The sequence below is a fragment of the Bombina bombina genome, chromosome 3 (genome assembly GCF_027579735.1).
Source record: "Bombina bombina isolate aBomBom1 chromosome 3, aBomBom1.pri, whole genome shotgun sequence".
NCBI classification, from domain to species: Eukaryota; Metazoa; Chordata; class Amphibia; order Anura; family Bombinatoridae; genus Bombina; species Bombina bombina.
In genome coordinates, this window is record NC_069501.1 from 711,518,988 (window position 1) to 711,546,493 (window position 27,506).

The 27,506-nt window shown below is 43.5% G+C and overlaps 1 protein-coding gene across 7 annotated transcripts in view; it reads left to right on the forward strand.

Moving 5' to 3' along the window:
• NF1 (neurofibromin 1) overlaps nucleotides 1-27,506 on the forward strand; it is a 1,508,106-nt gene that overhangs the window by 395,517 nt on the left and 1,085,083 nt on the right. For all 7 annotated transcript variants that reach the window (XM_053707520.1, XM_053707522.1, XM_053707523.1 and 4 more), the window contains exon 9: nucleotides 18,096-18,269. In XM_053707520.1, the coding sequence (XP_053563495.1) occupies nucleotides 18,096-18,269 (174 nt within the window). The remainder of the gene's footprint in view (nucleotides 1-18,095; nucleotides 18,270-27,506) is intronic.

Below are 27,506 nucleotides of genomic sequence, written 5' to 3' on the forward strand. Positions count from 1 at the left end.
TTGCAAGCCGTGGTGCCTTCCATCTAGGTGACCTGATTTGCTCCCTCCCATCATCCGTGTCCTAAAGCTTTGGTATTGGTTCCCACAAGTAAGGATGACGCCGTGGACCGGACACACCTATGTTGGAGAAAACAGAATTTATGTTTACCTGATAAATTACTTTCTCCAACGGTGTGTCCGGTCCACGGCCCGCCCTGGTTTTTTAATCAGGTCTGATGATTTATTTTCTCTAACTACAGTCACCACGGTATCATATGATTTCTCCTATGCAAATATTCCTCCTTTACGTCGGTCGAATGACTGGGGAAGGCGGAGCCTAGGAGGGATCATGTGACCAGCTTTGCTGGGCTCTTTGCCATTTCCTGTTGGGGAAGAGAATATTCCACAAGTAAGGATGACGCCGTGGACCGGACACACCGTTGGAGAAAGTAATTTATCAGGTAAACATAAATTCTGTTTTTTTGGTACCAAACCTGGGTTTCTTCCTAAGGTAGTATCTAATAAGAATATCAATCAGGAGATTGTTGTTCCGTCACTGTGTCCTAATCCTTCTTCAAAGAAGGAACGTCTTTTACACAATCTTGATGTGGTTCGTGCTTTAAAGTTTTATTTACAAGCTACTAAGGATTTTCGTCAAACATCTGCTTTGTTTGTTGTCTACTCTGGACAGAGGAGAGGCCAAAAGGCTTCGGCAACTTCTCTTTCTTTTTGGCTAAGAAGCATAATCCGCTTAGCTTATGAGACTGCTGGCCAGCAGCCTCCTGAAAGAATTACAGCTCATTCCACTAGAGCGGTGGCTTCCACATGGGCTTTTAAAAATGAGGCCTCTGTTGAACAGATTTGTAAGGCGGCGACTTGGTCTTCGCTTCATACTTTTTCTAAATTCTACAAATTCGATACTTTTGCTTCTTCGGAGGCTATTTTTGGGAGAAAGGTCTTACAGGCAGTGGTGCCTGCCTTGTCCCTCCCTTCATCCGTGTCCTAAAGCTTTGGTATTGGTATCCCACAAGTAATGGATGAACCCGTGGACTGGATACACCTTTACAAGAGAAAACAAAATTTATGCTTACCTGATAAATTTATTTCTCTTGTGGTGTATCCAGTCCACGGCCCGCCCTGTCATTTTTAGGCAGGTGTTTTTTATTTTTAAACTACAGTCACCACTGCACCCTATATTTTCTCCTTTTTTCTTGCTTGTCTTCGGTCGAATGACTGGGGGTGGCAGTTAGGGGAGGAGCTATATAGACAGCTCTGCTGTGGGTGTCCTCTTGCAACTTCCTGTTGGGAAGGAGAATATCCCACAAATAATGGATGAACCCGTGGACTGGATACACCACAAGAGAAATAAATTTATCAGGTAAGCATAAATTTTGTTTCTCCAACATTGGTGTGTCCGGTCCACGGCGTCATCCTTACTTGTGGGATATTCTCTTCCCCAACAGGAAATGGCAAAGAGTCCCAGCAAAGCTGGTCACATGATCCCTCCTAGGCTCCGCCCACCCCAGTCATTCTCTTTGCCGTTGCACAGGCAACATCTCCACGGAGATGGTTAAGAGTTTTTTGGTGTTTAAATGTAGTTTTTTATTCTTCTATCAAGTGTTTGTTATTTTAAAATAGTGCTGGTATGTACTATTTACTCTGAAACAGAAAAGGATGAAGATTTCTGTTTGTGAGAGGAAGATGATTTTAGCAGACAGTAACTAAAATCGATTGCTGTTTCCACACAGGACTGTTGAGATGAAGTAACTTCAGTTGGGGGAAACAGTTAGCAGTCTTTTCTGCTTAAGGTATGACTAGCCATATTTCTAACAAGACCATGTAATGCTGGAAGGCTGTCATTTCCCCTCATGGGGACCGGTAAGCCATTTTCTTAGTTAAACATAAAAGAATAAAGGGCTTCAAAAAGGGCTTAAAAACTGGTAGACATTTTTCTGGGCTAAAACAATTGCTTTACTAGGCATATTATGCAGATTCTAACTAATTATTGGTATTATAATCTTGGGGAACGTTTAGAAAAACGTCAGGCACTGTGTTGGACACCTTTTTCAGATGGGGGCCTTTCTAGTTATAGACAGAGCCTCATTCTGGGACTGTATAGTGGTTAAATGTAAAAACGGCTCCGGTTCCGTTAATTTAAGGGTTAAAGCTCTGAAATTTGGTGTGCAATACTTTTAATGCTTTAAGACACTGTGGTGAAATTTTGGTGAATTTTGAACAATTCCTTCATACTTTTTCACATATTCAGTAATAAAGTGTTTTCAGTTTGAAATTTAAAGTGACAGTAACGGTTTTATTTTAAAACGTTTTTTGTGCTTTGTTGACAAGTTTAAGCCTGTTTAACATGTCTGTACCATCAGATAAGCTATGTTCTATATGTATGAAAGCCAATGTGTCTCCCCATTTAAATTTATGTGATAATTGTGCCATAGTGTCCAAACAAAGTAAGGACAGTAATGCCACAGATAATGATATTGCCCAAGATGATTCCTCAAATGAGGGGAGTAAACATGATACTACATCATCCCCTACTGTGTCTACACCAGTTATGCCCACACAGGAGGCCCCTAGTACATCTAGTGCGCCAATACTTATTACCATGCAACAATTAACGGCTGTAATGGATAACTCCATAGCAAATCTTTTATCCAAAATGCCTACTTATCAGAGAAAGCGCGATTGCTCTGTTTTAAACACTGAAGAGCAAGAGGACGCTGTTCTGACATACCCTCACACCAATCTCAAGGGGCCATAAGGGAGGTTTTGTCTGATGGAGAAATTTCAGATTCAGGAAAAATTTCTCATCAAGCTGAACCTGATGTTGTGACATTTAAATTTAAATTAGAACATCTCCGCGCACTGCTTAAGGAGGTGTTATCTACTCTGGATGATTGTGACAATTTGGTCATTCCAGAGAAATTATGTAAGATGGACAAGTTCCTAGAGGTTCCGGTGCCCCCCAACGCTTTTCCTATACCAAAGCGGGTGGCGGACATAGTAAATAAAGAGTGGGAAAGGCCCGGCATACCTTTTGTTCCCCCCCCCTATATTTAAGAAATTATTTCCTATAGTCGACCCCAGAAAGGACTTATGGCAGACAGTCCCCAAGGTCGAGGGGGCGGTTTCTACTCTAAACAAACGCACTACTATTCCTATCGAAGATAGTTGTGCTTTCAAAGATCCTATGGATAAGAAATTAGAGGGTTTTCTTAAAAAGATTTTTGTACAGCAAGGTTACCTTCTACAACCAATTTCATGCATTGTTCCTGTCACTACGGCAGCGTGTTTCTGGTTCGAGGAACTAGAAAAATCGCTCAGTAAAGAATCTTCGTATGAGGAGGTTATGGACAGAGTTCAAGCACTTAAATTGGCTAACTCTTTTGTTTTAGAGGCCGCTTTGCAATTAGCTAGATTAGCGGCGAAAAATTCAGGGTTTGCTGTCGTGGCGCGCAGAGTGCTTTGGCTAAAGTCTTGGTCAGCGGATGTGTCTTCCAAGACAAAATTGCTTAACATTCCTTTCAAAGGTAAAACATTATTTGGACCTGATTTGAAAGAGATTATTTCAGACATCACTGGGGGAAAGGGCCACGCCCTCCCACAGGATAGGTCTTTTAAGGCTAATAATAAGCCTAATTTTTGTCCCTTTCGCAGAAACGGACCAGTCTCTAATTCTGTATCCTCTAAGCAAGAGGGTAATACTTCACAACCCAAACCAGCCTGGAAACCAATGCAAGGCTGGAACAAGGGTAAGCAGGCCAAGAAGCCTACCACTGCTACCAAAACAGCATGAAGGGATAGCCCCCAATCCGGGACCGGATCTAGTGGGGGGCAGACTTTCTCTCTTTGCTCAGGCTTGGGCAAGAGATGTTCAGGATCCTTGGGCGCTAGAAATAGTTTCTCAAGGTTATCTCCTGGAATTCAAGGAACTACCCCCAAGGGGAAGGTTCCACAGGTCTCAATTATCTTCAAACCAAATAAAGAGACAGGCATTCTTACATTGTGTAGAAGACCTGTTAAAGATGGGAGTGATACATCCAGTTCCAATAAGAGAACAAGGAATGGGATTTTATTCCAATCTGTTCATAGTTCCCAAAAAAGAGGGAACATTCAGACCAATTTTGGATCTAAAGATCCTAAACAAATTTCTCAGGGTACCATCGTTCAAAATGGAAACTATTCGAACGATACTACCTACTATCCCGGAAAATCAGTTTATGACTACCGTCGATTTAAAGGATGCGTACCTACATATTCCTATCCACAAGGAACATCATCAGTTCCTAAGGTTCGCTTTTCTGAACAAGCATTACCAGTTTGTGGCACTTCCATTTGGATTAGCCACTGCTCCAAGGATTTTCACAAAGGTACTAGGGTCCCTTCTAGCGGTTCTAAGACCAAGGGGCATTGCAGTAGTACCTTACTTGGACGACATCCTGATTCAAGCGTCGTCCCTGTCAAAAGCAAAGGCTCATACGGACATCGTCCTAGCCTTTCTCAGATCTCACGGATGGAAGGTGAACAAAGAAAAAAGTTCTCTGTCCCCGTCAACAAGAGTTCCCTTCTTGGGAACAATAATAGATTCCTTAGAAATGAGGATTTTTCTGACAGAGGTCAGAAAATCAAAACTTCTAAGCTCTTGTCAAGTACTTCATTCTGTTCCTCGTCCTTCCATAGAGCAGTGCATGGAAGTAATAGGATTGATGGTTGCAACAATGGACATAGTTCCTTTTGCACGAATTCATCTAAGACCATTACAACTGTGCATGCTCAGACAGTGGAATGGGGATTATACAGACTTGTCTCCGACGATTCAAGTAGATCAAAAGACCAGAGATTCACTCCGTTGGTGGCTGACCCTGGACAATCTGTCACAGGGAATGAGCTTCCGCAGACCAGAGTGGGTCATTGTCACGACCGACGCCAGCCTAGTGGGCTGGGGCGCGGTCTGGGAATCCCTGAAAGCTCAGGGTCTATGGTCTCGGGAAGAGTCTCTTCTCCCGATAAACATTCTGGAACTGAGAGCGATATTCAATGCTCTCAGAGCTTGGCCTCAACTAGCAAAGGCCAAATTCATAAGGTTTCAGTCAGACAACATGACGACCGTTGCATATATCAATCATCAGGGGGGAACAAGGACTTCCCTGGCGATGAAAGAAGTGACCAAGATAATTCAATGGGCAGAGGATCACTCCTGCCACTTGTCTGCGATCCACATCCCAGGAGTGGAAAATTGGGAAGCGGATTTTCTGAGTCGTCAGACATTCCATCCGGGGGAGTGGGAACTCCATCCGGAAATCTTTGCCCAAATAACTCAATTATGGGGCATTCCAGACATGGATCTGATGGCGTCTCGTCAGAACTTCAAGGTTCCTTGCTACGGGTCCAGATCCAGGGATCCCAAGGCGACCCTAGTAGATGCACTAGTAGCACCTTGGACCTTCAACCTAGCTTATGTATTCCCACCGTTTCCTCTCATCCCCAGGCTGGTAGCCAGGATCAATCAGGAGAGGGCCTCGGTGATCTTGATAGCTCCTGCGTGGCCACGCAGGACTTGGTATGCAGACCTGGTGAATATGTCATCGGCTCCACCATGGAAGCTACCTTTGAGACAGGACCTTCTTGTTCAGGGTCCATTCGAACATCCGAATCTGGTTTCCCTCCAACTGACGGCTTGGAGATTGAACGCTTGATTTTATCAAAGCGTGGGTTTTCAGATTCTGTAATAGATACTGTAACAGAGCCTGTAACTAGAAAAATTTACCATAAAATATGGAAAAAATATATCTGTTGGTGTGAATCTAAAGGATTCCCATGGAACAAGATAAAAATTCCTAAGATTCTATCCTTTCTACAAGAAGGTTTGGAGAAAGGATTATCTGCAAGTTCTCTGAAGGGACAGATCTCTGCTTTATCTGTTTTACTTCACAAAAGACTGGCAGCTGTGCCAGATGTTCAAGCATTTGTTCAGGCTCTGGTTAGGATCAAGCCTGTTTACAGACCTTTGACTCCTCCCTGGAGTCTAAATCTAGTTCTTTCAGTTCTTCAAGGGGTTCCGTTTGAACCCTTACATTCCGTAGATATTAAGTTATTATCTTGGAAAGTTTTATTTTTGGTTGCAATTTCTTCTGCTAGAAGAGTTTCAGAGTTATCTGCTCTGCAGTGTTCTCCGCCCTATCTGGTGTTCCATGCAGATAAGTTGGTTTTGCGTACTAAGCCTGGTTTTCTTCCGAAAGTTGTTTCCAACAAAAATATTAACCAGGAGATAGTTGTACCTTCTTTGTGTCCGAATCCAGTTTCAAAGAAGGAACGTTTGTTACACAATTTGGACGTAGTCCGTGCTCTAAAATTCTATTTAGAGGTTACTAAAGATTTCAGACAAACATCTTCCTTGTTTGTTGTTTATTCTGGTAAAAGGAGAGGTCAAAAAGCGACTTCTACCTCTCTTTCCTTTTGGCTTAAAAGCATTATCCGATTGGCTTATGAGACTGCCGGACGGCAGCCTCCTGAAAGAATCACAGCTCACTCCACTAGGGCTGTGGCTTCCACATGGGCCTTCAAGAACGAGGCTTCTGTTGACCAGATATGTAAGGCAGCGACTTGGTCTTCACTGCACACTTTTGCCAAATTTTACAAATTTGATACTTTTGCTTCTTCAGAGGCTATTTTTGGGAGAAAGGTTTTGCAAGCCGTGGTGCCTTCCATTTAGGTGACCTGATTTGCTCCCTCCCTTCATCCGTGTCCTAAAGCTTTGGTATTGGTTCCCACAAGTAAGGATGACGCCGTGGACCGGACACACCAATGTTGGAGAAAACAGAATTTATGCTTACCTGATAAATTACTTTCTCCAACGGTGTGTCCGGACCACGGCCCGCCCTGGTTTTTTAATCAGGTCTGATGAATTATTTTCTCTAACTACAGTCACCACGGTATCATATGGTTTCTCCTATATATATTTCCTCCTGTCCGTCGGTCGAATGACTGGGGTGGGCGGAGCCTAGGAGGGATCATGTGACCAGCTTTGCTGGGACTCTTTGCCATTTCCTGTTGGGGAAGAGAATATCCCACAAGTAAGGATGACGCCGTGGACCGGACACACCGTTGGAGAAAGTAATTTATCAGGTAAGCATAAATTCTGTTTTTTTCCTTCTGTTTCCCAGATCATCTATCTTGTCCATAAGTGTGTCGATTCTCTTGTTGTAATGAGGACTTGTCGTCTAAACACAAGATGTCTTCTCTCATTTCTTCACTGTTTGCTTCTAGCATTTCCACTCTGGAGCCTATGGATTGCAGCTCTTGTTTAAGCTCTGTTAACTCTTCACTTAGACATGTTCTGAAAATGTCAGAGATCTTTTGTTTTGAAGCAAAATGAGATAATAGGGAGGCAGGGATTTGAGTGACTTTAACTGATAGTGTAGATTCTAGTTCTTTGGTTTGAAGGCCCTGAGAGGGTTTGGCTTTATTGCCAGAACTGAAAGTTGGTGACTGCTCAGCAACAAAGTATGAGGGCACGGTGTGTATCTTAGTAGCTGTGTGTTTAGCCGATCTGTCTGATTTCTCCAACATTGGTGTGTCCGGTCCACGGCGTCATCCTTACTTGTGGGAATATTCTCTTCCCCAACAGGAAATGGCAAAGAGCACAGCAAAAGCTGTCCATATAGCCCCTCCTCAGGCTCCGCCCCCCAGTCATTCTCTTTGCCGCTCTGAACAAGTAGCATCTCCACGGAGATGGTGAAGAGTATGTGGTGTTTAGTTGTAGTTTTTTATTCTTCTATCAATAGTTTGTTATTTTGAAATAGTACTGGTATGTACTATTTACTCTGAAACAGAAAGAAATGAAGAGTTCTGTTTAAAAGAGGAGTATGATTTTAGCAGCAGTAACTAAAATCAATTGCTGTTCCCACGCAGGACTGTTGAGCCCAGAGAACTTCAGTTGGGGGGAACAGTTAGCAGACTTTTCTTCTCAAGGTATGACTAGCCATTTTTCTAACAAGACTGTGTAATGCTGGAAGGCTGTCATTTTCCCTCATGGGGATCGGTAAGCCATTTTCTTAGACTCAGAAAGAATAATGGGCTTTTTATGGGCTATTAACTGGTGGACACTTTTAAGGGCTAAATCGATTGTTTATTTAGGTTATTATTGAAAGTTTGAAGTGGTTTTCACACTTTTTAATATTGGGGAACGTTTTTCTCCTGTTAAGTGTAGTCAGTCCACGGGTCATCCATTACTTATGGGATTATATCTCCTCCCTAACAGGAAGTGCAAGAGGATCACCCAAGCAGAGCTGCTATATAGCTCCTCCCCTCTACGTCATACCCAGTAATTCTCTTGCACCTAACTAATAGATAGGATGTGTGAGAGGACTGTGGTTGTTAAACTTAGTTTTTATTTCTTCAATCAAAAGTTTGTTATTTTAAACAGCACCGGAGTGTGTTGTTCTTTCTCAGGCAGCATTAGAAGAAGAATCTACCTGAGTTTGTGTATGATCTTAGCGGTCGTAACTAAGATCCATTTGCTGTTCTCGGCCATTCTGAGGAGTGAGGTAACTTCAGAACAGGGGACAGCGGGCAGGGTTCACCTGCAAGGAGGTATGTTGCAGTATATTATTTTCTAAGGAATGGAATTGACTGAGAAAATACTGCTGATACCGATGTAATGTAAGTGCAGCCTTAAATGCAGTAGTAGTGACTGGTATCAGGCTGATATGTATGTATGTTTACACTGAGGTATTTCTAGGGAATGGAACCTCACTAAGAAAATACTGTATACATTTAACTTATATTTGAGCCTCCACTGCAGTGAAAGCGACTAGCAGCAGGCTTATTAATAACATTTCATAGTTTTATATTTAAACGTTTACTGGCATGTTAATCGTTTTTCTCTGAGGTACTTGGTGATAAAACTTTATGGGCATTATTTTTCCACATGGCTGTCGTTTGTTTATGAATAAAATCAGTTTACTGAGCTTCCCCACTGTTGTATTATGAGTGGGAGGGGCCTATTTTGGCGCTTTATTGCGCAGTAAAAATTCAGTCACAGTCTTCCTATTTCTTCCTCCATGATCCAGGACGTCTCTACAGAGCCCAGGGGTCTCCAAAACTAGTTTTGAGGTAGGTAATCACTCACAGCAGACCTGTGAGACTGTGTTTTGACTGTGATAAAAATGCTTATATTAAATTGTTATCCGTTTTTGGGTACTAAGGGGTTAATCATCCATTTGCTGGTGGGTGCAATCCTTTGCTAACTTAATGCATTTACTGTGAAAATTTGGTTGCTATAACTAATTTGGTTCATTGTTATTTCAACTGTGACAGTTTTTTTGTACTTCTTAAAGGCACAGTAACGTTTTTTATATTGCTTGTAAATTTATTTGAAAAGTATTTTCCAAGCTTGCTAGTCTAATTGCTAGTTTGTTTAAACATGTCTGACACAGAGGAATCTCTTTGTGCAATATGTTTAAAGGCCGATGTGGAGCCCAATAGAAATTTGTGTACTAATTGCATTGATGCTACTTTAAATAAAAGCCAATCTGTACATGTAAAGAAAATTTCACCAGACAACGAGGGGGAAGTTATGCCGACTAACTCTCCTCACGTGTCAGTACCTTCGTCTCCCGCTCAGGAGGTGCGTGATATTGTGGCGCCAAGTACATCAGGGCGGCCCATACAAATCACTTTGCAAGACATGGCTAATGTTATGACTGAAGTATTATCTAAATTGCCAGAATTTAGGGGTAAACGCGACCACTCTGGGATGAGAACAGAGTGCGCTGATAATAATAGAGCCATGTCTGATACTGCGTCACAATTTGCAGAACATGAGGACGGAGAGCTTCATTCTGTGGATGACGGATCTGATCCAAGTAAACTGGACTCAGACATTTCTAATTTTAAATTTAAGCTTGAGAACCTCCGTGTTTTACTAGGGGAGGTTTTAGCGGCTCTGAATGATTGTAACACGGTTGCAATTCCAGAGAAATTATGTAGGCTGGATAGATACTATGCGGTACCGGTGTGTACTGATGTATTTCCTATACCTAAGAGGCTTACAGAAATTATTAACAAGGAGTGGGATAGACCCGGTGTGCCTTTTTCACCCCCTCCTATATTTAGAAATTTTTTTCCAATAGACGCCACCACACGGGACTTATGGCAGACGGTCCCTAAGGTGGAGGGAGCAGTTTCTACTCTGGCTAAGCGCACCACTATCCCGGTGGAGGATAGCTGTGCTTTTTCAGATCCAATGGATAAAAAGTTAGAGGGTTACCTTAAGAAAATGTTTGTTCAACAAGGTTTTATATTACAACCCCTTGCATGCATTGCGCCTGTCACGGCTGCGGCGGCATTCTGGTTTGAGTCTCTGGAAGAGACCATTAGCTCAGCTCCATTGGATGAGATTATAGACAAGCTTAAAGTCCTTAAGCTAGCTAATTCATTTATTTCTGATGCCGTAGTACATTTAACTAAGCTTACAGCTAAGAACTCCGGATTCGCCATTCAAGCGCGTAGAGCGCTGTGGCTTGAATCCTGGTCAGCCGATGTGACTTCTAAATCTAAATTGCTTAACATACCTTTCAAAGGGCAGACATTATTCGGGCCCGGTTTGAAAGAAATTATCGCTGACATTACTGGAGGTAAGGGCCATGCCCTGCCTCAAGACAGGGCCAAACCAAGGGCTAAACAGTCTAATTTTCGTGCCTTTCGTAACTTCAAGGCAGGAGCAGCATCAACTTCCTCCGCTCCAAAACAGGAAGGAACTGTTGCTCGCTACAGACAGGGCTGGAAACCTAACCAGTCCTGGAACAAGAGCAAGCAGGCCAGAAAGCCTGCTGCTGCCCCTAAGACAGCATGAAGTGAGGGCCCCCGATCCGGAAACTGATCTAGTGGGGGGCAGACTTTCTCTCTTCGCCCAGGCTTGGGCAAGAGATGTCCAGGATCCCTGGGCGTTAGAGATCATATCTCAGGGATATCTTCTGGACTTCAAAGCTTCTCCTCCAAAAGGGAGATTTCATCTTTCAAGGTTGTCAGCAAACCAGATAAAGAAAGAGGCGTTTCTACGCTGTGTACAAGACCTTTTACTAATGGGAGTGATCCACCCAGTTCCGCGGTCGGAACACGGACAAGGGTTTTACTCAAATCTGTTTGTGGTTCCCAAAAAAGAGGGAACCTTCAGACCAATTTTGGACTTAAAGATCCTAAACAAATTCCTAAGAGTTCCATCGTTCAAAATGGAAACTATTCGGACAATCTTACCTATGATCCAAAAGGGTCAGTACATGACCACAGTGGATTTAAAGGATGCCTACCTTCACATACCGATTCACAAGGATCATTATCGGTACCTAAGGTTTGCCTTCCTAAACAGGCATTACCAGTTTGTAGCTCTTCCCTTCGGGTTAGCTACGGCCCCAAGAATCTTTACAAAGGTTCTGGGCTCTCTTCTGGTGGTACTAAGACCGCGAGGAATATCGGTAGCTCCGTACCTAGACGACATTCTGATACAAGCGTCAAGTTTCCAAACTGCCAAGTCTCATACAGAGTTAGTTCTGGCATTTCTAAGGTCGCATGGGTGGAAGGTGAACGTAGAAAAGAGTTCTCTATTGCCACTCACAAGAGTTCCCTTCTTGGGGACTCTTATAGATTCTGTAGAAATGAAAATTTACCTGACAGAGGACAGGTTAACAAAACTTCTAAATGCTTGCCGTGTCCTTCATTCCATTCAACACCCGTCAGTGGCTCAATGCATGGAGGTAATCGGCTTAATGGTAGCGGCAATGGACATAGTACCTTTTGCACGCCTGCATCTCAGACCACTGCAATTGTGCATGCTAAGTCAGTGGAATGGGGATTACTCAGATTTGTCCCCTATGCTGAATCTGGATCAAGAGACCAGAGATTCTCTTCTATGGTGGCTTTCTCGGCCACATCTGTCCAGGGGAATGCCCTTCAGCAGGCCAGATTGGACGATTGTAACAACAGACGCCAGCCTGCTAGGTTGGGGCGCTGTCTGGAATTCCCTGAAGGCTCAGGGATCATGGACTCAGGAGGAGAGACTCCTTCCAATAAACATTCTGGAATTAAGAGCAGTTTTCAATGCCCTTCTGGCTTGGCCTCAGTTAGCAACTCTGAGGTTCATCAGGTTTCAGTCGGACAACATCACGACTGTGGCTTACATCAACCATCAGGGAGGGACAAGGAGTTCCCTAGCGATGATGGAAGTCTCAAAGATAATTCGCTGGGCAGAGTCTCACTCTTGCCACCTGTCAGCGATCCACATCCCAGGCGTGGAGAACTGGGCGGATTTCCTAAGTCGCCAGACTTTTCATCCGGGGGAGTGGGAACTTCATCCGGAGGTATTTGCCCAACTGCTTCGGCGTTGGGGCAAACCAGATCTGGATCTCATGGCGTCTCGCCAGAACGCCAAGCTTCCTTGTTACGGATCCAGGTCCAGGGACCCGGGAGCGATACTGATAGATGCTCTGACAGCACCTTGGGTCTTCAACATGGCTTATGTGTTTCCACCCTTCCCGATACTTCCTCGATTGATTGCCAGGATCAAACAGGAGAGAGCATCGGTGATTCTAATAGCGCCTGCGTGGCCACGCAGGACCTGGTATGCAGATCTAGTGGACATGTCGTCCTGTCCACCATGGTCTCTGCCTCTGAGACAGGACCTTCTGATTCAGGGTCCTTTCAAACATCCAAATCTAATTTCTCTGAGGCTGACTGCATGGAGATTGAACGCTTGATTCTATCAAAGCGTGGATTCTCGGAGTCAGTGATTGATACCTTAATACAGGCTAGGAAACCTGTTACCAGGAAAATTTACCATGAAATATGGCGTAAATACTTGCATTGGTGTGAATCCAAGAGTTACTCATGGAGTAAGGTTAGGATTCCTAGGATATTGTCTTTTCTACAAGAAGGTTTAGAAAAGGGTTTATCTGCTAGTTCGTTAAAGGGACAGATCTCAGCTCTGTCCATCCTTTTACACAAACGTCTGTCAGAAGTTCCAGACGTTCAGGCTTTTTGTCAGGCTTTGGCCAGGATTAAGCCTGTGTTTAAAACTGTTGCTCCACCGTGGAGCTTAAACTTAGTTCTTAACGTTTTACAGGGTGTTCCGTTTGAACCCCTTCATTCCATTGATATCAAGCTGTTATCTTGGAAAGATCTGTTTTTAATGGCTATTTCCTCGGCTCGAAGAGTCTCTGAGTTATCGGCCTTACATTGTGATTCTCCTTATCTGATTTTTCATTCAGACAAGGTAGTTCTGCGTACTAAACCTGGGTTCTTACCTAAGGTAGTCACTAACAGGAATATCAATCAAGAGATTGTTGTTCCATCATTGTGTCCTAACCCTTCTTCGAAGAAGGAACGACTTCTGCACAATCTGGACGTCGTCCGTGCCCTGAAATTTTATTTGCAGGCAACTAAAGATTTTCGCCAAACTTCTTCCCTGTTTGTCGTTTATTCTGGACAGAGGAGAGGTCAAAAAGCTTCGGCTGCCTCTCTCTCTTTCTGGCTTCGTAGCATAATACGTTTAGCCTATGAGACTGCTGGACAGCAGCCTCCTGAAAGAATTACAGCTCATTCTACTAGAGCTGTGGCTTCCACTTGGGCCTTTAAAAATGAGGCCTCTGTTGAACAGATTTGCAAGGCTGCAACTTGGTCTTCACTTCACACTTTTTCGAAATTTTACAAATTTGACACTTTTGCTTCTTCGGAGGCTGTTTTTGGGAGAAAGGTTCTTCAGGCAGTGGTTCCTTCCGTGTAAAGATCCTGCCTGTCCCTCCCGTCATCCGTGTACTTTTAGCTTTGGTATTGGTATCCCATAAGTAATGGATGACCCGTGGACTGACTACACTTAACAGGAGAAAACATAATTTATGCTTACCTGATAAATTCCTTTCTCCTGTAGTGTAGTCAGTCCACGGCCCGCCCTGTTTTTACGGCAGGTCTAAATTTTAAATTAAACTCCAGTCACCACTGCACCCTATAGTTTCTCCGGTCCCTTCTAGCGGTTCTAAGACCAAGGGGCATTGCAGTGGCACCTTATTTGGACGACATTCTAATTCAAGTGTCGTCTCTTTCCAAGGCAAAGGCTCATACAGACATTGTTCTAGCCTTTCTCAGATCTCACGGGTGGAAGGTGAACATAGAAAAGAGTTCACTATCTCCGTCGGCAAGAGTTCCCTTTTTGGGAACAATAATAGATTCTTTAGAAATGAAGATCTTCTTGACAGAAGTCAGAAAGTCAAAGCTTCTAAACACTTGTCAAGATCTTCTCTCTATTCTGCAGCCTTCCATAGCTCAGTGCATGGAAGTAGTAGGATTGATGGTGGCATTAATGGACATAGTTCCTTTTGCTCGAATTCATCTAAGACCATTACAACTGTGCATGCTCAATCAGTGGAATGGGGACTATGCAGACTTGTCTCCTCAGATTCAAGTAGACCAGTTAACCAGGGACTCACTCCGTTGGTGGTTGACTCAGGATCACCTGTCTCAGGGAATGGGTTTCCGCAGACCAGAGTGTGGGTCATTGTCACGACCGACGCCAGTCTATTAGGCTGGGGCGCGGTCTGGGACTCCCTGAAAGCTCAGGGTCTATGGTCTCGGGAAGAGTCTCTTCTCCCGATAAACATCCTGGAACTGAGAGCGATATTCAATGCTCTCCAGGCTTGGCCTCAACTAGCGAAGGCCGGATTCATAAGATTCCAGTCGGACAACATGACGACTGTAGCTTACATCAATCATCAGGGGGGAACAAAGAGTTCCTTGGCGATGACAGAGGTATCCAAGATCATCAAATGGGCGGAGGATCACTCCTGCCACCTATCTGCAATCCACATCCCAGGAGTAGACAACTTGGAACTGAGTCGTCAGACTTTTCATCCGGGGGAGTGGGAACTCCACCCGGAGGTCTTTGCCCAGTTAACCCAATTATGGGGCATTCCAGACATGGATCTGATGGCGTCCCGTCAGAACTTCAAGGTTCCTTGCTACGGGTCCAGATCCAGGGATCCCAAGGCGACTCTAGTGGATGCATTAGTGGCGCCTTGGTCGTTCAACCTAGCTTATGTGTTTCCACCGTTTCCTCTCCTTCCCAGGCTCGTAGCCAGGATCAAACAGGAGAAGGCCTCGGTGATTCTGATAGCTCCTGCGTGGCCACGCAGGACTTGGTATGCAGACCTGGTGAATATGTCATCTGTTCCACCATGGAAGCTACCTTTGAGACAGGATCTTCTAGTACAAGGTCCATTCGAACATCCAAATCTAGTTTCTCTGCAGCTGACTGCTTGGAAATTGAACGCTTGTTTTTATCCAGGCGTGGGTTTTCAGTGATAGATACTCTGGTACAGGCCAGAAAACCTGTGACTAGAAAGATTTACCATAAAATATGGAAAAAAGATATCTGTTGGTGTGAATCCAAGGGATTCTCCTAGAGTAAAATAAAAATTCCTAAAATTCTTTCCTTTCTCTAAGAGGGTTTGGAGAAAGGGTTGTCAGCGAGTTCTCTAAATGGACAGATTTCTGCTTTATCTGTTTTGTTACACAAACGCCTGGCAGCTGTGCCAGATGTACAAGCTTTTGTACAGGCTTTGGTCAGACTCAAGCCTGTTTACAGACGCATGACTCCTCCCTGGAGTCTAAATTTAGTTTTTTCAGTTCTTCAGGGGGTTCCGTTTGAACCCTTACACACTCCATAGATATCAAGTTACTATCTTGGAAAGTTCTGTTTTTGGTTTCTATTTCTTTTGCTAGAAGAGTTTCTGAATTATCTGCTTTGCAGTGTGATCCACCCTATCTGGTGTTCCATTCAGATAAGGTTGTTTTGCGCACCAAGCCTGGTTTTCTTCCAAAAGTTGTTTCCTTCTCTGTGTCCGAATCCAGTTTCAAAGAAGGAACGTTTGTTACATATTTTAGATGTAGTCCGTGTTTTAAAGTTCTATTTAGAAGCAATAAAGGATTTTAGACAAACCTAATCTTTGTCGTTTACTCTGGTAAGAGGAGAGGACAAAAAGCTACTGCTACCTCTCTTTCTTTCTGGCTGAAAAGCATTATCCGATTGGCTTATGAGACTGCCGGACGGCAGCCTCCTGAACGAATCACAGCTCACTCCACTAGGGCTGTGGCTTCCACATGGGCCTTCAAGAACAAGGCTTCTGTTGATCAGATATGTAAGGCAGCGACTTGGTCTTCTCTGCACACTTTTGCCAAATTTTACAAATTTGATACTTATGCTTCTTCGGGGGCTATTTTTGGGAGAAAGGTTTTGCAAGCCGTGGTGCCTTCCGTTTAGGTAACCTGATTTGCTCCCTCCCTTCATCCGTGTCCTAAAGCTTTGGTATTGGTTCCCACAAGTAAGGATGACGCCGTGGACCGGACACACCAATGTTGGAGAAAACAGAATTTATGCTTACCTGATAAATTACTTTCTCCAACGGTGTGTTCGGTCCACGGCCCGCCCTGGTTTTTTAATCAGGTTTGAAAAATTTCTTTCTCTATATACTACAGTCACCACGGCACCCTATAGTTTCTCCTTTTTTTCTCCTAACCGTCGGTCGAATGACTGGGGGGCGGAGACTGAGGAGGGGCTATATGGACAGCTTTTGCTGTGCTCTTTGCCATTTCCTGTTGGGGAAGAGAATATTCCCACAAGTAAGGATGACGCTGTGGACCGGACACACCGTTGGAGAAAATAATTTATCAGGTAAGCATAAATTCTGTTTTTGCAGGTTTCTTTGCTTCCATCTTAAAGTAGTATAGATAGGACAGCTGAGCGTAGTTGAGAGTGCCACAATAAAAGTAATGGGATTCTAGCTCTATTTCCGTCTCCCCTTTTTCTTGTAGTTTGCCTTAAATTTATATAAGAAAGCGTGTATAGCTCATGCGGCACTTGTTCTCTAGCGTTTACAACAGTTTTTCAATTTGGATAGGGGAAGCCTTAATCTTCCTCAGTGACTAGTACCTGAGTTGAGTTATCAAGTATTCCTGAGAGCTAAATATATACGCACTCCGGCTAATCCTCACTTTGAGCAATGTGTAACTTGTTCAGGAAGAATGAGTAATATAATTGTCCCTGAGTTGCCTATGCAGCATATTGTCTGTAGCGAGTGCCTTCTATACACAAGGCCTTGCCGTAGTTTAGTTTGCGGTAGCCACGTACCACCCGTTGCTCTGTGGGGTTCTGCCACTAATATCTCCCACGTGTGGTCCCTTGAACCGATGGCCGGTCTGCAGTGTTTGAACAGTGTGCTCCCCTGTTAATGGGCTCCATATAAGCTTTGTGTTTCGTGGGGTATGTAGGCCCCCGGTCGACAAGATGGTGCCCTGCATATTTGTGAGCGGTCGCCTGAATTCGCTGCTCAGCTTCCTGTGACGATCAGCGGTAGTCTGCCGTTATGTTTATGATGCCTTCGGGTTTGGGTAGTTCTTATAAGGTAAACATCCTGATTTGACAAGCAGTAAATATAAAAGTGAACCCTATATTGTTTTAGTTAAAGGGATAGAAAAGTCAAAATTGAAATGTGCATGGTTATATAACTAAATCAGTAATTTTCTGATATAACTAGAAAAATAATATGAAAAGTTATAATCTAAAAATGAGACTTTTGTGTAGAAAACCATGACTTGAATAGTCTTGCTGAATAATGATTTAAATCATGATTTAAAAAGCTTTGATTTAATGGGACATAAAACACAAATTTTTTCTACATGATTCAGAGTATACAATTTTAAACATCTTTACAAATTACCTCTATTATCTAATTTGCTTAGTTCTCTTGGTTTAAAATCATAGGTATGCTCAGGATCTGGGAACTTGCTGCTGATTGGTGGCTGCACATATATTCCTCTTGCTATACTTACTGATGTGTTCAGCTAGCTCCCAGTTGTGCATTGCTGCTCCTTTAGCAAAGGGGATACCAAGAGAATGAAGCAAAATTGATCATAAAAGTAAATTGAAAAGTTGTTTAAGAAATCTATGCTGTGTTGGAATCATGAAATAAAAATTTGGGATTTCATGTCCCTTTAAATAAAATCTACCTTTGATATCTTTTAGCCTTTTGACATTATTTTTTTTTTATTATTTTTGATAGAAACTGTTTCTTGAAAACCTCAGAAAAGCTTTAACTGGGCATGGAGGAGGAAAACCACTGACTGAAAGTGCTGCCATTGCTTGTGTCAAGTTGTGTAAAGCATGCACCTACATTAACTGGGAGGATAATTCTGTTATTTTTCTCCTTGTTCAATCTCTAGTGATTGACCTGAAGGTAAGATTATATCTAAATTACCCTTTATGCTTTTCCTTTTGTTAAAGGATTGTTTCCCTCTTTTTGTCATGTTTTGTGTGAGTTATTTTATTTGTATTTTAAACATTTGCATTATTTCTCTATACAGTACATACCAATTTTCACATTAACCAGAATTCTTTATAATGTGAGGGCCATTTCAACTGTTTTAAAAAAATGGGACATATGATAATTTTGTGTGAATTTATGGTCCTTTCACAAGTAACTTTTAGGGGCCGATTTATCAAGCTGCGGTGGACAGGGGCGCACATAGGAGCCCCTGTCTGCCGCAGCTCGCCTCTGGCGGGCTGAATTCAGCTGCCTGAATTCAGCATTGCACACAAGTGCTATTTTGCGCTCACATGCCAATCGAGCACGGGCAGGAGCTGTCAATCTCACCGGTCGGACGAGACCGAGGAGATTGAATATCACCACCTAAGAGGTGGCAAAAGGTTAGGAAAGCAGCGGTCTGGTGACCGCCGCTTGTTAAATACGGAATGCAGGTTCTCTTGTGAGAACTTGCAGTCGTAAAGGGTGTGAAGCCTGCCGAAGGCTTTGATTAATCGACCCCTTAGTAGTTGAATCTTTAAGAAAGAGGAATAATTTAGTTTAATTGTATTTATTTACCATTTTTTAAGAGCTATAATGCTCAGTTTTAGATACAAAGAGACAATTTTTCTGTTCTTAAAGGGACAGTCTACTCCAAAATTTGTATTATAAAAAGATAATCCCTTTATTACCCTTTCCCCAGTTTTGCATAACCAACACTCTTATTCTAATATACTTTTATTTCCTATGGCATGGAGAGTCCACAACTTCATTCCAATTACTAGTGGGATATTCAACTCCTGGCCAGCAGGAAGAGGCAGAGAGCATCCCTGCAGAGCTGTTAAGTAAAACTTCCCTTACCCATTATCCCTAGTCATTCTCTTTGCCTCTGTCAATGGAGGATGTGCAAAGATGGTGTCTTGAAGATATTTAATCCTTTTATGGCTACTTTTCCCTGCAAGCAAGGATTGGGGTCTAGCTGTGTCCACGTCAATCTCTTTAGTAAGAGTAGTGGTAGCTTTTAGCAGTTAGAATGCGGCGAGGTAGTCTTTGCTTTACTTCTAACACTTTTGCTACCCCTTTGCAGAATGCCTTGGTTGGTTTCTCTGTTCTTTCTTTTCCTACAGGTCCCTGACAGGGAGTGGAGTACCTGTCACACCTAAGTAGCTGTTATGTGCCCTGCAGCTGGATCCACAGGTAAGTGCCTTTGCCTTCTAGGTACTGAAGGACTGCACTTTAGAGGTTAACCCTTAAGTGGATCTAATTTGTGGCATAGTTATCCTTATTTGATTAGGGATACGTTTATGGGCAGTTTTACTGGCACTTTATATGTTTGTTTGTGACTGAGAGAGACTTAAGGGGTTAATGAAGAGCTATGCTTCCACAAACCCAGTAACTTGGCTGAAGGGATGTTAATTTTTTTTTTTTTTTTTTTTTTATATGTTCCCCTTATTTATGATGCCCCGCTACGGGTTAAGAATTTAAAGTCTTTTTTTTTTAAATTTGAGCTTTTAAAAACTCGCTCTTGTAATGTGGCCCAGTTTTCTTTCTCTAGCCGTTCACGTGACCTTCGCTCTTCCATGTAGTACGGAGCAGAGTTTAGTATGTCTGCGAGCGTCGGCTTTGCGGCATGTTCTTCTTCGATCGGATCGTCTGCCTAGAGGAGAGGACCTCTGCAGGAGAGTCTCGCTTCCTCTTGCTAGTGGGTTTTCAATTCCTGTCATGGTAGGAGCATAATACATATTTTAGTTTCTAAATTTGGTTTTGTGTGAGTGCTTTCCATCTTATGAGGAGAGTCCACGGCTTCATTCGTTACTTGTGGGAATACAGAATCTGGCCACCAGGAGGAGGCAAAGACACCCCAGCCAAAGGCTTAAATACCTCCCCAGTCATTCTTTGCCTTTCGTCATAGGAGGATGGCAGAGAAGTGTCGGAAGATTCGGAGTAGTCTCTTATGGAGGGTAGTACTCTTCGGTATGGGACTGGAGTTTCAAGTTGTCTTGTCAGCCTCTCAGTGAGAGCATTGACGAATGTTAGGGTCTGGAGATGCAGGGAGAGTCTTTCTGCGAAACCATCCAGACCTGTATTAACAGCTCCTAAGCAATCAGTGTTGACAAGTTTCACATGCCTGCTTCTATCACTCAAGTCCATGTCAGGTGTAATGCTACAAGACTGTCAAACTTGAGAGGCTGTGTGTCTGTTCCACTGCAGGGATTCCGGTAAGATCGTTTTATTTTATTTCATATGATAACATAAGAAGACAGGGTCACAGTATCTGCATGGAATTAAGGGTTAATATCTCCGGAAACAGGTTATTGAACAGAGGGATTTATACATAACTTGCTTTATTATGTTTTATGCTGCGATATGTGTGAGATGGGGCTCAGGCAGATGTGGAACAGTTAGGTTTTACTTTCGTTTTTGAGATAACTGCACAGCCTGTTATTTTTGGTGCGTTTCTCTCCTGAAGCAGAGGCAGTCCTGCATGGCACTCCATGTGACCAGGTGTGATCTCATTGACTTCCTTTTTTCCTGACCGTGCGGCTTACAGTAGAAGAAGCGGTTTCTCTGTGGGGCCTGGTTCATAGGAGGTGGTGAGTGCCCTGGCCATTGGGGGTATAAAGGTGCCATTTTTCTTGTTCTATTGACCATCTTAAAGCGCAATACCTGTTTTTATTGTGAGGAGGCTACGGTATACCCGCCTGCTCAGTTATGTTCCACATGCCTTGATAAGGTAGTTATATCTAAAATGACAAAGATGTTTAGTACCACTGAGCCGTCCACCTCTTAGAGGTCTCCGTCCCGTGAGGTGCGTTCCCTGCAATCATCTCCTACTACACATGCAGCCTCCCATTGCACTGCTAATCCTCCTTCGGGAGGGGCCATCTTACCGCCAGACTTTTCTGAACAGTTACAAACGGCAGTGTCTGCGGCCTTCAGTGCTTTACCTCGCCCTGCTAATCGCAAGCGAAAGGTCAAATATTGCTATCCTTCCCAGGGTTCATCTACCAATTTGTTGGATTTATTGGATACTAGATTATCCGCTGATGAAGACGCCTCTGATAGTTCAGAGGAGGCTCTTTCTGGGTCAGAATCTGCTGCTTCTAAACCTCCACCTGCGGAGGAACCAGACTTTAGATTTAGGATCAAGCACTTACACTTTCTGTTAAAGGAAGTGTTGGCTACGTTAGAGGTTCTGGAACCTAAATTACCTGTGGAACCTTCTATTCCTAAGCTTGACAAAGTTTATGAGGACAGGGTGGTGCCACAGACTTTCCCGGTTCCCGTAAAGATGACAAATATTATTAAGAATGAATAGGAGAGACTTGGATCTTCTTTTTCCCCTTCTTTTAAGAAATTGTTCCCCGTTCCAGACTCTCAATTAGAATTTTTGGGGTTTGTCCCTAAGGGGGATGGAGCTATCTCCACGCTTGCTAAGTGCACCACTATCTCGCTGGAGGATAGTTAGTCGTTTAAGGAGCCCATGGATAAGAAGTTTGAAACTCTATTAAGAAAATTGTTTCAGCACATGTGGTAATTGTTTCAACCTGCAGCAGTGGTTGCTGCGGTAGCTGGAGCCGCTACCTATCTCTATCGTAGATGATCAAGATGGAAACTCCCCTCATCGAGATCCAGGAAAGAATTAAGGCCTTAAGGGTAGCTAATTCTTTAATCTCTGAGACAAACATGTAGATTTGCCTGAATGCCAAAACATCAGGTTTTTATGTTCTAGCCCCTAGGACTCTGGCTGAAGTCTTGGTTTATGGAAATCTAGATTACTTTTCATTCCATTTAAGGGGAAGATTCTTTTTGGTCCAGGCCAGGACTCTATCATATCCACGGTCATTGGGGGCAAAGGTGCCTTCCTACTGCAGGATAAGCATAATAAACCTAAAGGACAAGGTCTTAATGTTTGTTCGGATAAATTCCAACGCCAGCAGCCCTCCGCGAAGCCTGATCAGTCCAAGGGAACTTGGAAACTTTCTCAATCTTGGAATAAATCCAAGCAGAACAAAAAGCCTGCCGAAACAGTCGGCATGAAGGGGCGGCCCCCGATCCGGCGTTGGATTGTGTTGGGGGCAGACTATCTCTTTGTTGAGGCTTGGTTGCGGGACGTGCAAGATCCTTGGGTTCTAGAGGTCATCTCTCAGGGTTACAGGATAGGTTTAAATCTCATCCGCCCAGGGCCAGATTCCTCTTATCAAACCTGTCTTCAAGACCAGAAAAACGAGAAGCTTTTCTAGGGTGCGCGAGGGATCTCTCCTCCCTGGGAGTAATTGTGCCAGTACCTCTATCAGAGAGAGGTCTGGGGTACTACTCAAACCTTTTTGTGGTCCCAAAGAAGGAGGGTACGTTTTGCTCGATTCTAGACCTAAAGTGCCTAAACAAGTTTCTGTCAGTCTCATCGTTCAAGATGAAGACAATAAGGTCTATTCTGCCTCTAGTTCAAGAGGGACAGTTCATGACTTCAATAGACTTGAAGGATGCTTACCTTCATGTGCCAATACACAAGGATCACTTCAAGTGCTTAAGATTTGTTTTTCTGGACCAGCACTTCCAGTGCCTCTTCTTTTTGGTCTGCTCCAAGAGTCTTTACAAAGGTTTTAGGGGCTCTGCTTGCAGTGGCGAGGTCCAGAAGTATTGCAGTAGCGCCATACTTGGACGACATCCTGGTTCAGGCTCCGTCCTGCCAGCTGTCAGAAGTACATTCAAGAGCTCTTCTTCTTCTTTAATCTAATCGATGGAAGATAAACTTAGGAAAGTGTTCTCTGGTCCCCAGTACCAGGGTGGAATTCCTGGGCACGATAATAGATTCCATATCCATGAGGATATTACTTACAGACCAGAGACGTTGCAAAATTACTTCCAATTGTCTTCCCCTCCAGAGGTAATTGGGCTCATTGTGTCCAGCATAGATATCATTCCATTCGCCAGGTTCCATCTCAGACCTCTTCAGCTGTGCATGCTGAGGCAATGGAACGGCGACCTCTCGGATCTGTCAACAGATTTCTCTGGACAACCGGTCGAGAGAATCGCTCTCTTGGTGGCTCTGTCCAGATCGCCTGTCCCAAGGGACATCCTTCTTGAGACCATCCTGGGAGATTGTTTGGGGTACCAGGAAGGCACAGGGCCGGTGGACCATCAACATTTTGGAACTTTGAGCGATCCTCAACGCTGTGAAGGCTTGGCCTCTTCTGGGTTCGTCCCAGTTTATCAGATTTAAATCGGACAACATTACCTTGGTGGCTTACATCAACCATTAGGGGGGAACGAGGAGCTTCCTAGCAATGAGGGAAGTATCTCTGATTCTGGAATGAGTGGAGGCCCACAACTGCTTACTGTCAGCTATCCACATTCCGGGTGTGGACAATGGGAAGCGGATTTCCTCAGCAGACAATCCTTTCATCCGGGGGAATGGTCTCTCCATCCTGAGCTGTTTGCGGAGATTTGCAACAGATGGGGAACGCCGGAGATAGATCTCATGGCGTCCCAACTCAATTCCAAGCTACCCAGATACGGGTCTCGGTCCAGAGATCCACAGGCAGAGCTGATAAATGCATTAGCAGTGCCTTGGAGGTTCAAACTAGTTTACATCTTTTCACCGTTACCACTTCTACCTCGGGTAGTGGCCCGCATCAAGCAGGTGCAAGATTCGGCGATCCTAATTGCTCCATCGTGGCCGCGAAGGATTTTTTTTGCGGATCTGGTAGGAATGTCCTCATCTCCTCCATGGAGGTTACCCTGTTGCAGAGATCTGCTGGAACAGGATTTCTTTGTTCATCAAAATCTAGAATCTCTAAGGCTTACTGCGTGGAGATTGAACATTTAGTCCTAGCCAAGAGAGGTTTTTCTGAGAGAGTGATTGATACTCTCATGCAAGCTAGAAAGCTGGTCACTCGTCGCATCTATCATTATTTTTCATGCAGATAAGGTGGTCCTTCGTACTAAATTGGGTTTTCTTCCAAAGAATGTTTCAGATTATCAGGAAATTGTTTTTCCTTCGTTTTCTCCTAATCTTCCTTCCCATAAGGAATGTCTGTTGCATAACCTGGATGTTGTGCGTGCTTTTAAATTTTACCTTCAAGCAACTAAAGATTTTCGACAATCCTCTGCTCTGTTTTGTTTTCTCTGGAAAACGTAAAGGTCAGAAGGCCACTTCTAAAACCCTTTCCCTCTGGCTAAGAAGTATTATTCGTTTAGCTTATGAGACAGCTGGACAGCAGCCTCCTGAGAGAATTACGGCTCATTCCACTAGGGTTGTCTCCTCTTCCTGGGCATTCAAAAATTAAGCTTCTGTGGAGCAGATTTGCAAGGCAGGAGCATGGTCCTCTTTGAATACTTTTTCCAAATTCTACAAATTTGATACTTTTGCCTTGGCTGAGGCTTCATTTGGGAGAAAGGTTCTTCAAGTGGTGGTGCCTTCTGTTTAGGTCTGCCTGCCTTGTTCTCCCTCCCTTTTCATTCTGTGTCCTCTAGCTTGGAAATTGGTTCCCACTAGTAATTGGAATGAAGTCGTGGACTCTCCATTCTATAGGAAAGAAAACCAAATTTATGCTTACCTGATAAATTTATTTCTTTCTTTCCGGGCAAGGAGAGGCCACAACCCTGCCCTCTTTCAATTTTAATTCAGCAATTTTTTGAAGTAAACCTCAGGCACCTTCTATACCCTTGTGTTCTTCTTTTTCCATTTTCTTTCAACTGAATGACTGGGGATTATGGGTAAGGGAAGTTACACTTAACAGCTCAGCTGGGGTGCTCTTTGCCTCTTCCTGCTGGCCAGGAGTTGAATATCCCACTAGTAATTGGAATGAAGTTGTGGACTCTCCATGCCCGGAAAGAAAGAAAATGTATCAGGTAAGCATAAATTTTGTTTTTTACCTCTTTTTGCCTTGTGTCTACAGACTTCCCTTTATTTCAGTTCTTTTGACAGACTTGCATTTTAGCCAGTCAGTGCTGACTTATAAACAACTCCACGGGAGTAAGCACAATGTTATCTGACACACTTGAACTAGCTCTGTCTAGCTGTAAAAAACTGTCAAATGTACTGAGATAAGAGGTGGCCTTCTAGGGCTTAGACATTAGCATACAAGCCTACCAAAGTTTAGCTTTCATCAAAGAATACCAAAGGAACAAAGCAGATTTAATAAAAGTAAATTTGAAAGTTGTTTAAAATTGCATGCCTTATATGAATCCTGAAAGCTTAATTTCTTTTACAAGATATGACGAGTTCACGGATTTCATCCTTACTTGTGGGATTTATCCTCCTGCTTACAGGAAGTGGCAAAGAGCACCACAGCAGAGCTGTATATATATAGCTCCTCCCTTCCCCTCCTCCAGTCATTCTCTTTGCCTCTGTTAGTATCAGGAAGAGGTAAAGTTGAGGTGTTAGTTTAGATTCTTCAATCAAGAGTTTATTATTTTAAAGAAGTGCCGCTGTGTGCTACTTTGTTCTGGGGTTAGCCTAGACCAAATCAATCTCTTCCATAACAAAAGAGAAGCATATGGTGGCTTTACAGCCATGGGAACTTGTGGGATTTTATTCTCACTGCGCCTCCCATACTGATGCTGCACTGCTTGTAAAGTCTGAGGAAAGAATAGTAAAACTCAGTACTTTGATTTCCACAGGCCAATGTGAGGTGAAAATTAGGACCTTGCAAGCTGGGTGGACTGCCTTTGCTGTCGGGCAGCTTGAGGTAAGTGCTGACTTTTATTTCTGGGGTTAAAAGTTCTCAGAGGAAGTTGGGCACTTGATGGGTACAGATTAAATAAGGAAGCCTTTAATAAGAATTGGGCACTTTATTTTTACTTGCTTCAATTGTCTCTACAACATGGGAGACTTTAAGCGACAGCCAGTGCAGACACTGAAGGGTTTTTTATATGTGTGTTCATACAGCACCTTGGGACGGGTGGTTAACCGCACTTTCATGCATACAAGCAGCCATCATTTACAGGGGGGTTGTCACATTTCCCGGCGGCTCTTAAGGACAGATGTACCGACCGGGAGATGTCTATCTAAGTGGAACTTATTTTGGGCATTTTTGTAAGCTCCCTACGGCCTTTTTATTAAGTAAAACATGCCGACCGGGAGGTATGGGGTTCACGCCCACGAAGTGCGGACCTTAGATGAGAGCGCCTTTTCTCTGCTCCCGGCATTTCATGTTATTTAGTAAGCATTGGTTTGAGGGACATTTAGGATCGGGAAGGCTACTTTGCGATGTGCCCAATTTTTGTGCGTCAGTTCTTGAATTTTTTTTTTTGTAGCGATCAGTCCCTCCATATTTTTCTATCATTTTCAATAAAATTACTATACACCCACGATGGGCGGAGCTTGGGGCCGAGTTAAAACGTATCTTGTGTTTTGAGATACCCAAGGGACCGGATAGCGTTACATGCGCTTCGGTTTATTATTTGGGGCTGTTCAGTCATGTTGCTCCATTGGACTACATGACGTTCTAGGTCCTCTATGTATATGGAGAGAGATCAGAATAAACTTGATGGCACTCCCTCCACTGTCTATAATTTATTATTGCAGCCCAAACACTGTCTGCTTGCTATGAATAAAAGATTACCGTTTTAAAATTTAAAGTGACAGTACCATATTTCTCTTGTTAAGTGTGTTCAGTCCACGGGTCATCCATTACTTATGGGATATATTCTCCTTCCCAACAGGAAGTTGCAAGAGGATCACCCAAGCAGAGCTGCTATATAGCTCCTCCCCTCACATGTCATATCCAGTCATTCTCTTGCAACCCTCAACAAAGAAGGAGGTCACGAGAGGAGCTGGAATTTTTACTTAATTATTCTTCAATCAAAAGTTTGTTATTTTAAATGGCACCGGAGTGTGCTGTTTTTCTATCTCAGGCAGTATTTGGAAGAAGAAACTGCCTGCGTTTTCTATGATCTTAGCAGGCGTAACTAAGATCCACTGGCTGTTCTCGACATTCTGAGGATTGGGGTAACTTCAGAAAATGGGAATAGCATGCGGGGTCTCCCGTAAATGAGGTATGTGCAGTACAATATTTTCTGGGAATGGAATTGACTAAGAAAACACTGCTGTTACCCGTATGATGTAAGTACAGCCTTAAATGCAGTAGTAGTGACTGGTATCAGGCTGATAAATGTATGCACAGTAGAGTTATTTTCTAGGGACTAGAATTTGATTGAAAAAAT